General features: G+C 40.0%; 7 protein-coding genes across 7 annotated transcripts; all 7 read left to right on the forward strand.

Annotated features, from left to right (window-relative positions):
- Nucleotides 1-936: 936 nt before the first annotated feature.
- On the forward strand, nucleotides 937-1,506 carry TM35_000122650 (putative 60S ribosomal protein L9; the record flags this gene model as incomplete). The annotated part of the gene is made up of 1 exon (XM_029025240.1): nucleotides 937-1,506. The coding sequence occupies one exon, from the start codon at nucleotides 937-939 to the stop codon at nucleotides 1,504-1,506; it is 570 nt and encodes a 189-aa protein (XP_028883556.1).
- A 596-nt stretch (nucleotides 1,507-2,102) lies between these two features.
- TM35_000122660 (40S ribosomal protein S23) lies at nucleotides 2,103-2,534 on the forward strand (the record flags this gene model as incomplete). Its single annotated transcript, XM_029025241.1, has 1 exon — nucleotides 2,103-2,534. One exon carries the CDS (start codon nucleotides 2,103-2,105, stop codon nucleotides 2,532-2,534), a length of 432 nt encoding a protein of 143 aa, XP_028883557.1.
- A 385-nt stretch (nucleotides 2,535-2,919) lies between these two features.
- TM35_000122670 (40S ribosomal protein S23) lies at nucleotides 2,920-3,351 on the forward strand (the record flags this gene model as incomplete). Its single annotated transcript, XM_029025242.1, has 1 exon — nucleotides 2,920-3,351. One exon carries the CDS (start codon nucleotides 2,920-2,922, stop codon nucleotides 3,349-3,351), a length of 432 nt encoding a protein of 143 aa, XP_028883558.1.
- A 798-nt stretch (nucleotides 3,352-4,149) lies between these two features.
- On the forward strand, nucleotides 4,150-5,055 carry TM35_000122680 (cell division protein kinase 2; the record flags this gene model as incomplete). Its single annotated transcript, XM_029025243.1, has 1 exon — nucleotides 4,150-5,055. The coding sequence occupies one exon, from the start codon at nucleotides 4,150-4,152 to the stop codon at nucleotides 5,053-5,055; it is 906 nt and encodes a 301-aa protein (XP_028883559.1).
- A 751-nt stretch (nucleotides 5,056-5,806) lies between these two features.
- On the forward strand, nucleotides 5,807-7,420 carry TM35_000122690 (putative T-complex protein 1, delta subunit; the record flags this gene model as incomplete). Its single annotated transcript, XM_029025244.1, has 1 exon — nucleotides 5,807-7,420. One exon carries the CDS (start codon nucleotides 5,807-5,809, stop codon nucleotides 7,418-7,420), a length of 1,614 nt encoding a protein of 537 aa, XP_028883560.1.
- A 1,263-nt stretch (nucleotides 7,421-8,683) lies between these two features.
- Nucleotides 8,684-10,024, forward strand: TM35_000122700 (putative serine carboxypeptidase (CBP1), putative,serine peptidase, Clan SC, Family S10; the record flags this gene model as incomplete). Its single annotated transcript, XM_029025245.1, has 1 exon — nucleotides 8,684-10,024. The coding sequence occupies one exon, from the start codon at nucleotides 8,684-8,686 to the stop codon at nucleotides 10,022-10,024; it is 1,341 nt and encodes a 446-aa protein (XP_028883561.1).
- Nucleotides 10,025-11,892: 1,868 nt separating this feature from the next.
- TM35_000122710 (uncharacterized protein) lies at nucleotides 11,893-13,122 on the forward strand (the record flags this gene model as incomplete). The annotated part of the gene is made up of 1 exon (XM_029025246.1): nucleotides 11,893-13,122. The coding sequence occupies one exon, from the start codon at nucleotides 11,893-11,895 to the stop codon at nucleotides 13,120-13,122; it is 1,230 nt and encodes a 409-aa protein (XP_028883562.1).
- Between the last annotated feature and the right edge of the window lie 819 nt (nucleotides 13,123-13,941).

Raw genomic sequence — 13,941 nt, forward strand, 5'->3', positions numbered from 1 at the left:
TTTTTTTCCTTATTATTATTATTATTATTATTATTATTATTATTATTATTATTATTATTATTTTATCTGTACGACATTTTCTTGTATGCTTATATATTTGTCTGTGTCTATATGTGTGGAACCGTCGTCACTGAAGAGTGAAGATGAAGGACTTGGAGAAAGCGTATTGCGCTCCTCTATCCTCTTCTTAACGAAAAAAAAAAAAAAAAAAAAATAAAAAGAGTAGAACCAATCCAATCAAATCAAATCAAAAAAAAAGAAAAGAAAAACATCATCAAAGAAACAAAAAAAAAAAAGAAGGTAAGATAGAGAAGAAATTGTTATGGGTTTAGAGAGTACAGTTGTACAATAGAGGTACATGTTGCATCTGTTACCACCAATGTTGTGTTGAATACTTGTTCAATACAAACAATGTGTGAAGTCTATTTTATTTACTGAGTTCTTGTTATTGTTATTATTACTATTATTATTACCACGAGGACTCATTCTTGTTTGGTTTGATTTTTTTTTTCCCCCTTCTTCTTGTATTCATTCTCTGTTTATTGTTTTATTATTTTACCACCAAGAAAAAAAAAAGGATAAAAAGTGTTCCTTTCCTTTTTGATATCTTGCTCTGTATGTGTGTGTCTCTCTCTCTATATTGCCTTGTTTTTCTTTTTATATATATTTCTTTCTTTTTTTTTCTTTTTTCTTCTTTTGTACCTCATTATATATATATATATATATATATCTTCCTCTTTGGATCTGTGTATATAGACGAAGGAGAAGGCAACCAAACCGTGTTCTTTTTTCGTTCGCTAACCCACAATACCTTCCCGCCCCGTACACCGCATTACGTATAACGTGTACGCACATACATATATATACGCCCGAGAGAACTACACACCTCAAACCACAAATACACAACTGAGTTTCAGTAGTGCAAAATAAGTAAGGATGAAGATAAAGACACAGGAGCGCATCACGTACCCGGAAGGCGTTGAGATCTCCGTGAAGGACCGTGTGGTGACTGTAAAGGGCAGCCGCGGAACACTCACAAAGGATCTCCGTCACCTCCAATTGGACTTCCGTGTGAACAAGAAGTTCCGCACCTTCACCGCCGTTCGCTGGTTCGGTAACAAGATCAACAACTCCACCATCAACACCGCACTCTCACTGGTGCGCAATATGGTGACGGGAGTGACTCGTGGATTCCGCTTCAAGGTCCGCTTCGCCTATGCGCACTTTCCCATCTCTGTCTCTGTGGAGGATCAGGCGGTGGAGATTCGCAACTTCTTGGGTGAGAAGCGTGTGCGCCGTCAGTTCATCTCCAATGATGTGAAGGTGTACCGCACAGATCCCTCTGTTGTGAAGGATGAACTCGTGCTGGAGGGCAACGACTTGGAGAAGGTCTCGCGTGAAGCCGCCGTGATGCATCAGCTCTGCCTGGTGAAGAAGAAGGATATCCGTAAGTTCTTGGATGGTATCTACGTGCAGACCAAGACCAACATTGTGGAGGAGGAGTAAGCGAGAACGAAAAAGAAAACAAGAAAAGAACAATAGACAGAGTATAGAGTGGGAGGGAGTGGGAGGGGAGAAGAGGAAAACAAAAAAAAAAAAAAAAAAAAAAAAACAGAGAGAAAGAGAAAAAAGAGAAGGTTTCAAATACGTTTTTTTTAATGTATTTGTATTTAACGTTCTCTTAATCTTTTTTATTGTCTTGTTAGTGCTTTGGTTTTTCTTCCCTTCCCTATCCTTCCCTCTATCGTCTATGGATGGCTTTTCATTTCCTTCGGATATTGCCGTTTTTTTTCTCTTTTGTTTCATTTTATTTTTTTTTTTTTCATTTCTGAAATACCCTGAAGACCATTTCGGTCTTCTTGCCATTTTGTGTCTTCTTCCGCACGTCCTTCTCGTGACCCCTCTTTCACAGAAGGATGCTGCTGTTGGTGATACTATAATTACTATTACTACTATTTACTGCCTCTTCACACATCATAAATTATGAACTCCTCTTTCTTTCTTTTTTTTTTCCTTTTCCTTTATTATTATTTATTTTTTCTTATTTTGAATATTGTAATATAATTGAAAGACGAGGACGCCGTCTCCTTAAGAGGTAAACCATGACGAAGACAAACGGACAACACGCAGCCCGTAAGCTTGTGCGCCTGCGCCGCAAGAACCGCTGGGCAGACAAGGGCTGGAAGAAGTCCCACACCTTCGTGGCACAGAAGGCCAACCCCTTCGGTGGATCCTCACACGCAAAGGGCATTGTACTGGAGAAGATCGGTGTTGGAGCCAAACAGCCTAACTCCGCTATTCGTAAGTGCGTTCGTGTGCAGTTGATCAAGAACGACAAGAAGATCATCGCTTTCGTCCCTAATGACGGTTGCCTGCACTTCATTGAGGAGAACGACGAGGTTCTGGTGTCTGGTTTCGGACGTTCTGGACACGCCGTCGGTGATATTCCCGGAGTTCGTTTCAAGATTGTGAAGGTCTCCAGCGTTGGTCTCTATGCCCTCTACCGCCAGAAGAAGGAGAAGCCACGTAACTAGAAAACCTGTACTTTACACGCCCTCGTGTTCAGTTCAGAGTAGCATGGCTTGATATGGTTCCAATTATTATTGGAGAGAGAAAGAGAGAAGGCCGTGTGATGGTGTTTCTCGTCACACCAGAATATTTTTCTTTATGTTTCTTTTCTATTTTGCACATGCTGCATTCTAATAAATTCCGTTACCCATTATTACCAATGACTCCCCTTCCCCTCCTTTCCGTTGTCTAAGCGGTGGTGAGGAGAGGTATTCATATCTATAATAAACTTGAGGCTACCGCTAGAACAAAAAAAATATGTGTTTTGTTTTTTCTTCTGTTTTTTTTTTCTTTTTTTTTGTTTAACCATACTTTAAATCCTTATAACTGGATAGAGAAGCCTAGGGAAGCATGACGAAGACAAACGGACAACACGCAGCCCGTAAGCTTGTGCGCCTGCGCCGCAAGAACCGCTGGGCAGACAAGGGCTGGAAGAAGTCCCACACCTTCGTGGCACAGAAGGCCAACCCCTTCGGTGGATCCTCACACGCAAAGGGCATTGTACTGGAGAAGATCGGTGTTGGAGCCAAACAGCCTAACTCCGCTATTCGTAAGTGCGTTCGTGTGCAGTTGATCAAGAACGACAAGAAGATCATCGCTTTCGTCCCTAATGACGGTTGCCTGCACTTCATTGAGGAGAACGACGAGGTTCTGGTGTCTGGTTTCGGACGTTCTGGACACGCCGTCGGTGATATTCCCGGAGTTCGTTTCAAGATTGTGAAGGTCTCCAGCGTTGGTCTCTATGCCCTCTACCGCCAGAAGAAGGAGAAGCCACGTAACTAGAAAACCTGTACTTTACACGCCCTAGTGTTTAGTTCAGAGTAGCATGGCTTTATATGGTCCCGTAAGGTTTCCCTGTTTTTCTGTTTTTTTTTGTTCGTTTTTACATTAAAAAAATTCTTTATTGAGACACTTGCGTTTGTCCTTGTGTTTATCTGATATATATATATTGTTTTCTTTTTCTCTTTGCTAAGACTTTATTATACATGTAAACTTTGTATTTATTTATTTTTCTTTCTTTTTTTTCTTTATTGGTCCGTGTCTCCTTGTACGCCTGTTTACATGCCTTCATGAAAAGGAAAAGACGTTTCTTTACCGGAGGGTTGGCGTGCTGAGGGGGAAATAGCACACACACACACCTAAAGTAACTTAAGGGAGAAAGAAAAGGTTTTTTATTTTTCCATACTTTTTGTTCAATCATCTATTTATTGTTTTTCATCCTTATTATTATTATTATCATTATTATTGTTGTTATTGTTATTTTTGTTTTCGGCCTCCCCGACGAGAAAACATCTGTGTCACTTCTTAGTTCCTCGCTCTCTCTGTGTGCGCCCATCTCTCTTTCTCTCTTATTGTGTGATTGAGAGATATATATCACACTCGCACCAGCAGAAACCTCAACGAGCGTGCACAAAGAATAACAGAAAACAAACAAATAAACAAATAACAATAACAATAACAACAAAAACAACAAACAAACAAACAAACAAACGTGACGACCGACGTCATTTTCTTGTCAAGTAGACAATATAAAAACAACAACAACAATAACAAAAACAAAAGAATCAGAGTTGGTGATTCATGGACAGTCGCTACGAACGACAGGAGAAGATTGGCGAGGGAACGTACGGTGTGGTGTACAAGGCACGTGATACCACTACTGGTGCCACAGTGGCATTAAAGCGTATTCGCCTGGATACAGAGGAAGAGGGAGTGCCATGTACGGCCATTCGTGAGATTTCGCTGTTAAAGGAACTTCGACATGATAATATTGTAAAATTGTTGGATGTCTGTCATAGTGAAAATCGTCTGACACTTGTTTTTGAGTACATGGAGCTTGATTTAAAGAAATACATGGATAGGGAGAGTGGCAATCTTGATGCAGCCACTATTCAGAGCTTTATGCGTAGCCTTCTTAAAGGGGTACGTTTTTGTCATGAACGTAACGTTTTACATCGTGATTTAAAACCACCAAATCTTCTTATTTCTCGTGATAAAGAACTCAAATTGGCAGATTTTGGATTGGGACGTGCGTTTGGAATTCCAGTAAAGAAATTTACGCATGAGGTTGTGACGTTGTGGTACCGTTCTCCGGATGTGCTGCTCGGATCTACACAATACGGCACTCCTGTAGATATTTGGTCTGTAGGGTGTATCTTTGCAGAAATGGCTATTGGTACACCTTTATTCGCTGGTAAAAATGACGCAGATCAGTTACTACGTATCTTTCGATTTCTTGGAACTCCCAATAATCAAGTTTGGCCCTCTATGAATCATTACCCAAACTCTACCAATATGTTGTCTAAACCTGAGTTTCTGCAGAATCTTCTAGCAGAGTGTGATGCACAGTTTCATACACTACCAGCATATGTAAAGCTTGGGCAGGAGGGTGTAGACTTACTACGTCGACTCTTAAAGTACGAGCCGAGTGAGCGGATCACGGCGGCGCAGGCATTGGAGCATCCATACTTCTCTGTTGAGTTCTAAAAGAGGGGAAGAGAAGAATGAGAAAAAGGAGAAGAAGACCAAGAAGGAGAAGGAGAAGGAGAAGGATATCACTATCACTATTGACACTCACTTTCTAACGAAAAGAAGTGGGGGAAAGAAAAAAAGGAAGAACGAACCCGATATAAAGAAGAAGAGCGAAGGAGGAGAAAAAGTAAAGAAACAAAGACAGAAAGAAATGAATTACAAGAAGAAGAAAGAAAAGGGAAGAGAATACAGAGAGAGTGGGAGAGAAAAAAAAAATGGGACAGTCCGTGTGAGTGTGTGGTTTCACAGAAGTCACTGTTTTTTATTCTTTTTCTGTTGTCGTCGGTGTTGCTGTTATTGTCTTGCTGGTGTTTACTATGATGTGAAGGAAAATGGATATATTAGAAGAATGGAATGAGTCTTACTGCAGGAAAAGGAGGATAAAAGGTTTTTTTTTTTCTTTTTCTATTCTATTCTATTCTTTTTTTTTTCCCACTTTGCTGCTGCTGCTGCTGCTGCATTTTCTTTCTTGCAAATTATAATTTGTATAGAAAGTGACTGAGTGAGAGAGAGAGAAAGGCAGGTTACATTTTTTTTTAAAGGAATTTGAACGAGTGAGGAATCATTACAATACACAACGTCAGATTAAAGAAAATATAAAAGAAGGAAAGAAAACAAAAACAAGAGAAGAACTCTATAATTCAATCAACTCCAAGGAGAGAAACAACAAGAACTACAAGAAAGAAAGAAAAGAAAAAAAAAAAAAATGGTGGAGGTCAAGAAGATTAATGAAAACAAGAAGGACACAAACACACAGACAGATGTGCGACTGAGCAACATTACCTCCGCAAAGGCGGTGGCGGACTGTGTGCGTACCTCTCTTGGTCCACGTGGTATGGATAAGATGATTATTGAGCCCCGTGGTGAAGTTATCATCAGTAATGATGGTGCCACTATTCTATCAAAGCTGCAGGTAACACATCCATGTGCAAAGATGTTGGTGGAACTCTCCAAGGCTCAAGATGTGGAGGCGGGTGATGGCACCACAAGTGTTGTGGTTCTCTGCGGTGCGTTTCTCCGCGCTGTGGAGGAACTTTTACATAAAGGTATTCACCCCACACAAATCTCTGAGTGTTTTAATGAGTGTGCAAAGATGGCTGAGAAGATTCTGGAGGAAATGAGCATTAAGATTAAGATTGAGGATCGTGAGACTCTTATTAAGGCTGCTATCACATCATTAAATTCTAAAGTTATTTCACAAAACAGTGATTTACTAGCTCCAATGGCAGTGGATGCGGTACGTCAAATTATGCGTGATAATGGAGATGTGGTTTTACGTGATGTGCGCATCATTTCTGCACTTGGTGGCACCATAGATGATTCTGTGTTGCTTACAAACGGTATGGTGTTTAAACAAAAGGCCTCACATGTAGCAGGTGGACCCGTGCGTATTCAAAACGCCACGATAGCCCTTATTCAATTTCAACTCTCTCCACCAAAGACAGATATGGAAAGTGCTGTGACCATCTCTGATTACAGTCAAATGGACCGTGCCTTAAAGGAGGAACGTAAATATTTATTGAACCTCTGTAAAAAGATTAAGGATGCTGGTGTAAATGTCTTATTGGTACAGAAATCTGTCCTTCGTGATGCTGTCACTATGCAGAGTCTTGACTTCCTTGCCAAGATGAAGATTATGGTGGTAAAGGATATTGAACGTAACGATATTGAGTTTATCACAAAGACCCTTGGTTGTCTCCCTGTGGCGAACATAGAAAATCTTAAACCGGAGAAGTTTGGTCACGCCGATCTCGTGGTGGAGGAAAACACCCCAAGTGGAAAGATCATTCGTGTCACTGGCGTCCAACCCCCATCAGATGCCATCAGCCGTCAATTATTTGGTAAAACCGTTACCTTCTTCCTTCGCGGCAGTAACAGTATGATGTTGGAGGAGGCAGAACGCGCCTTACATGATTCTCTCTGTGTGATTCGCTCCATTGTGAAGAAGCGGGCTATTATGCCTGGCGGTGCGGCTGGAGAGACGGAGGTGTGTCTGCAGCTTAGCAGATATGCACGTGAGCGGGCACAGGGAACGCAGACATTCTGCATGCGAGCCTTTGCAGATGCCTTTGAGGTGATTCCCTACACACTTGCAGAGAATGCGGGTTTGCAGCCAATCTCTATTGTGACGGAACTCCGAAATGCACACGCGAGTGGAAATAAGAATGCCGGTGTGAATGTGCGTAAGGGATGTGTAACGGATATGGTGGAGGAGAATGTGGTGCAGCCATTGTTGGTCTCAACATCTGCAGTGCGGCTGGCAGCAGAGTGTGTGATGATGATTCTGAAGATTGATGATATTATCATGACTCGTGCTTAAGAGGGTGTTTCTCTATCTCTTTATTTCTCTTTATCTCTCTTTATCTCTCTCTGTTTGTTTGTTTGTTTGTTTTTGGGTAATGTGGATGTGAATGAAGGTTGAGACGAGGTGTATGGTCCAATGCAAATACACATACACAAACACAAGAAAATATATATACATATAAAAGGAAACAAACAATGAAATGGAAGAAAAGAGAGAGAGAAAGAGAGATTTGAATTGGGATGTTGAAGGAATGAAATGGAAGAAGCTCTTACAATAACAACAAGAACGAAAAAAAAAAAAAAAAACAAAAAACAACAACGAAAAACAAAAAAAAAAAAGAAAAAGAAAAAACAAAAAACTATTTGACATGAGAATCATCTTTACCATACATGCATCACTACTATCCATATTAATACAATGATGGATTTCTTTGGGTGAGTTTTGGTGGGATGAGGAAAGAAGAAGAAGAAAAAAAAAGTTAAAAAAAAAAAAAAAACAAGAAATTATTATTTTCTAATTGTTCGCGTATTTGTGTGTCTGTGTCTGTGTGTGTGTGCTTCTCTCTCTCTATATCTCTGTCTATGTGTGTCTATCTGCATTAAGAATGAGAGGAACCATGCGGGGAAAGAGTGGGAGAGAGAGAGAGAGAAGTGTCGGTGTACGCATCACTACACTATTTTCATTTTTTTTTTCTTTGTTTCTGTTTTCTTTTTCTCATTATTTTGCACTTTCCTCTTTTTTTTTCTTCATTCCCTTGAATTGTATTTGTTATCCAACAAGAAACAGGGAAGAAATTTAAAGATACATGCAATTTGAGAAAAAAGAGTGTGTTTATATGTGCAGGGGGTGAGAGGAAACAAGAGTGGAAATAACACAATACACAAAGTTAGAGTCGAAACAAACAAACAAAAAAAAAAAAAAAACAAAAACAAAAAAAAAAACGATATTTCAGTTTCCTCTGTGATCTGGTTATCCTTTTTTTTTTTTCTTTTCTTTCTTTCTATGCATTCCCTTCATGGATAATGTATAGTATACATTATATGTATTCTTTTTCTACCTCATATCTCTTACCCTTTTCTCTTTTTTTTTTCTTTTTCCACCCTTTTAATTTATAGAAAACAGCTTAAAGCTAAAGTAAAAAAAAAAAAAGAAAAAATCTACTACACTTCATTTTTTTTTCTTCTAATTCCATTTACACTTATCATCATGTCCCAAAACCTTATCCCTTCGCTATTCCCGACAATCTTCATATGCACATTACTACTATTCTTCTCGGGTATGGCGAATGGTCTCTTTGCCGTTCCAAAGCCCATGCTGCGGGAAGTCGGATCTGGCTGGAAGGCTTGTGATCCCAATGTACCTCAATGGAGTGGATACTTTGATATTCCCGGTAAGGATGGAGATAAACATTACTTTTACTGGGCATTTGGACCACGAAATAAAAATCCCAATGCTCCTGTATTATTATGGATGACTGGTGGACCAGGATGCAGTTCAATGTTGGCATTACTTGTGGAGAATGGACCATGTTTGATGAATGAGACAACAGGAGAAATTTACAATAACACATATGGATGGAATAATGATGCATATGTAATTTATATTGATCAACCAGCAGGTGTTGGATTTTCATACGCCAATCAAAGTGATTACGATAAGAATGAAAAGGAAGTAGCAGATGATATGTATAATTTCTTACAGGCCTTCTTTAATCAACATAAAAATTTACAGAATAATGATTTCTTTGTTGTTGGTGAAAGCTATGGTGGACATTATGCTCCTGCAACTGCCTACCGTATTAATGAAGGTAATAAAAAACGTGAAGGAATGCCTATTCATCTTGCTGGTCTTGCAGTTGGTAATGGTCTCACAGATCCATACACACAATATGCCGCATATCCATCTGTTGCGTGGGATTGGTGTAAAGAGAAACTTGGTAAACCATGTGTTTCAGAATCCAGTTATAAACTTATGCAATCTATGGTCCCTACATGTCAAAAGTTTATTGAAGTTTGCAACGCTGGTGATACTGTTGTGGAAGAAGCCGCATGCATTGCTGGACGTTTTACCTGCAATCCCATTGTTGGTCTCTACAGTACTACTGGTCTAAATAATTATGATATACGCAAAAACTGTGAAGGACCACTTTGCTACAACTTTGAAGCTGCCAATCGGTTTATGAACCGAAAAGATGTCCAACAATCCCTTGGCTCGGATATTCAAGAATGGCAATCATGTAATATGAACGTAAACCAAATGTTTGCAATTGATTGGTTTAAAAACTTCAATTACACTATTCCTGCCCTTTTGAATGATGGGGTCCGTGTGATGATTTACGCAGGGGATATGGACTTTATCTGCAATTGGGTGGGAAATAAGAACTGGACGATGGCACTGCAGTGGAGTGGGGCGGAGGAATTCCGAAAAGCCGCCGACTCGCCCTTCCACCGACAAGATGGCGTCATCGCAGGATTAATTCGCCGGGTTTCCACAGAGGCCTCACCGCTGCATTTCAGTTTTGTGCAGGTATATAATGCGGGGCATATGGTGCCAATGGATCAGCCAGCTGCGTCCCTGGTAATGATTAACAAGTTTATGCAGAACAAACAGCTGGATTGATCCAATGTTTTTTTTTTTTATTTTTGTTTTTCTGTTTTTTTTTCTCCTTTTGTTTTTTTTTTTGCTGTAATTTTCTTTTTTTTTTTTGTTTTTTTGATTTGATTATCATGAAAAAATGAAGCTTTTAGAAAAGCTACATTTACATGAGAAGAAAGAAAGAAAGAAAGAAAAAGAAAATTGACAAGAGAGACAAGTACTTTTATTATATCAAGTTATTACCTGACTATGTGCACTTTTTTTTTTTTTTTTTCTTCCATTCTTGCTTGTTGATGTGATACACCATAGTGTAAATATGATGCAAATAGAAAATGATATCACGTTAATCAGGAGAGAAAAAAAAAGAAGAAAATAATTTTTCCATATTTACAATTCAGCGTGTGTCTTTCTTTCTTTCATTTTTTTTTTTATTGGTTGTTGTTGTAGTAGGTCTTCTGTTTCCTTGGGTTGGAGTTAATGTGATACCTCACTTTTTTTTTTTTTTTTTTATTCGTTCGTTCGCCGAAAGAAACCCCAAATGGTGTACATTGCTTGTAATAAACTAATTTATATTATTTGTATTCGTTTTTTTTTTTTTCTTCTATGCACAATGAATTCAAAATTACACACACACACAATAACAACAACAACTAATAATATAGGTTGCCACTATACAAAGAACACTGGTAATAATAATAATACCCTACACAAGTATATTCATTATTTACATGAATTCTGGTGTTATTATCTAAATCATTACAGCGTCGCTTTCCATGTAGTCCTGTAGAATGCCACTATCTACTAAATATACACATGTTAAACACATTTACATAGACCACATAAATAAATATAATCAACCAACGTACTTTTCTCCCCACAATTGAACGCTGACTATGCGGTCAGCGAAAACACAGTCGCTGTGTTTACAACTGTCACTCCGCCTGCACCTGTGCTGCTCAAGATACAACAGCTGCTCTCTCCTCCTCTAACTATCTATTTATATATTTATTTCTCTGTTTGTGTGAGTGAGTGGCCATGTGATGTGAACCATCGAGGCATTTGTATGACCACAACGTGACTTAGACCTCCGTGCACCAAGCTACCTACCGTACGCACGGGACTGACATGCCACACTTCTCCCCCTCACACTATATGACTCCCTTCTTTCCTTCCCTCTATCCACATATACACATATATATGTATATAAATATATACATATAAATATACATGCAGACACGCCTCCTGTACTGTTCTGTACGCGGTCCATTAATTGGCGGCCCACTGCAGCAGCACGGCATGTCTGTGTGTGTGTGTGATAGACACCACCACCGCGGGTAGCACCGTTGCGGGGCACGCCCATTGCCCCAACAGCGGACTTGCCTGCGGAAGAATCAAATACACACACACGTACAGAGAGATAGATGATGACACGCCTCAAACACAAAGGTCCCTTGGCGGCTGTATAAATCGATGCTGCTCCACAGGATACCCACTGAGGCAAGATGAAAGCAGCGGGATAGGTGAGGCAGTGTAGTTGCGGTGGGGCTGATGTAATTGCTTGTGGTTTCTGCTGTGTGCTGTGTTCACTGTCCTTTTGTATGGACAATACCAGAGTTCTCTTTGCGGTGTTTTAATTCTGTTGGTGTATGAGCACAACAAGATATGCATTCCTAGTGCTGGGCCAATCGTCATCAAACCCCACGATGATTCTGGTATTGCGTTCTGTGCACTGTTGTTTCTCCTCTTTATGGTTTTGTTTTGTAGAGTGTTTGTTTGTGTGTGTGTGTGTGTGTGTGTGGTGCCCTCTACCTTGTGTGTTAAATGTGCGTCTCTTTTCTCCTTTTCCTCTTCTTCCTTGTTACCACAGACCCAAGCAACCCACAGTGATAATCATGACAACGATGTTCGTCCAACTGCGCCGCGTGGTGTACCTGTTGGTACTTCTGCACTTCTGTACGTGTGTGGCATATGCGCAAGATGATACGACCTCAACAAAGTCTAGGGAAAAGAGTATCGAACAGGAATTGAGTTTTTTGAGAGCTAAGATGGAGGATGAGAAGAAAAAAGTTGAGGTTTTGCGTGCGTCAGTAAACACCGTAAAGGAAGAATGGAGTGAAGTGTCGAAGCGTGCTCAGAATGCAACAACGACGGCCAATGAAGTTAGAGACCTTCTTATTGATACTTCAAGCCGTGCTATGAATCCAACTGAAAATGTGAATGAGAAGAAGAGTGAATTGAAAGAGGTGTTAAGGAAGGCAGTAGATGCAGCAAAAGAGATCACTGAGGCCGTTGACAAGGCAAATTTGACAGCTGAAAAAATAAATAATTTGACGGAGGAAATTCAACAGGGGGAAGAACATTTGCTTCAGGCGAAAATGAATGTTGAGTGGACTGCTAATGATTACATTGAAAAAGAATATAAAACGAGTGTCTCAGGGGAAAAGGAAAAAATAAAGCAATTTTCTGAAGAGTGCAAGGAAAAAGCGAAGGAAGTAGATACTTTCCTTCAGCATGTCAATGAGGTCACTACAAGTGCTCGCAGTTTAGCGGAGGAGGCCAAGAAACAGGCGGCAAATGCCTCCGTTGCAGCAGCGGATCTTCAGAAAATCATTAATGATATTTTCGAACGACGCCCTCAGATGAAAACAGATCTGGATCGTGAAATTGAGGAGGAGAAACGAAGAATAACTGAAACCGATACAGCAAGTGAAGGTGAGAAACCACCACACAATAATAATGCGTTGAACGATTCACATCCAAATAAACAGAACGAAAAGGAGACAAAAGACCAGAATACCAATTCCACAGAAACTGAGACGGGAAACCATGCAAATGCCCAACAGCAGCAGAATCAACAGGGCTCTGAGAATCAAAATGAAGAAGGCAAAGTTGAAACACAAGAGAATAATAATAGCTCTCAGAGCAACACTCCAACACCCAGTGATTCATCTGCTTCTGGAACTTCGCCATCACAAAATACACCGACTAATACTTCTTCAGTTTCAATCCATTTGAATATCTCTCAGTTAAGTGACAGCAGCAGCAGTCCTGCATTGGTGCACAGTCCCTTATTGATGCTTCTTGTTTCGATGTGTGTGCTGGGCTGCACTCTCGTTTGCTGATCGTTGTTCCCGTGGTGCAACTGCACAGTTAACCTTTCTTTGAGTGGATATGGATGCATTGCAAGGGCACTTTTCTTCTTGTTTGGATATTGGCCCTTCTCTTATTTTCTTTTCCAGTTCGATAAATCTCTTATTTGCACTTTTTTGCTGAACGAATCTATTGGACTCCCTACGGCACTTATCAGACGACAAACCATTATTATGTAAGGGAGTCTCCTCTTTCTTTGTTGGCATTGTCTGGGCTCTGCTTTGCCGCCATTTACTGTGCCCGCCTGGTGAAGTGTGTATATGTGTGTTCCGTGATATTAATAACTATATTGCTTTTACCTGTGGGAATGGGATATTTCCCCAACATGTTTTAATGACTGTGACTGAAATGTGAAGAATGGCAGGAGGTTCAAGACACACAAACACGCACACTACCAACCGTCCTTCTCCTTGTGTGTGTGTGTGTGTGTGGACTGTCATCATGTGTGCATCATTCCCGCTGGTTGCCCTGTACGAAAGACATACACACACACACCTACTGCTGGGAATTGTGTTCTTGCCTCCTGAAGATATTCACTTGGTGGTCACAGCTTTCTTTTCATTTTGTTTGTTTTCATTATATTGTTTTTCCCTTGTGTGTGTGTTTCATTATAATTTCAGTGCACGTTATGTGCAGCTGTGTGTTTCTCTTTTGCGTTTCCGATACACCTTGTGTATCTTGTGTGTTCATTTTTATGGAATGATTTTTTTTCTCATTATATACAAACTGCTGCAGGGACATCAAGAATAAAGATATGGGTACGGCACGTTCAGTACACAATGATTTTCCGT

Source organism: Trypanosoma theileri (assembly GCF_002087225.1).
Source record: "Trypanosoma theileri isolate Edinburgh chromosome Unknown TM35_Tth_12_V1, whole genome shotgun sequence".
Classification (NCBI taxonomy): Eukaryota; Euglenozoa; class Kinetoplastea; order Trypanosomatida; family Trypanosomatidae; genus Trypanosoma; species Trypanosoma theileri.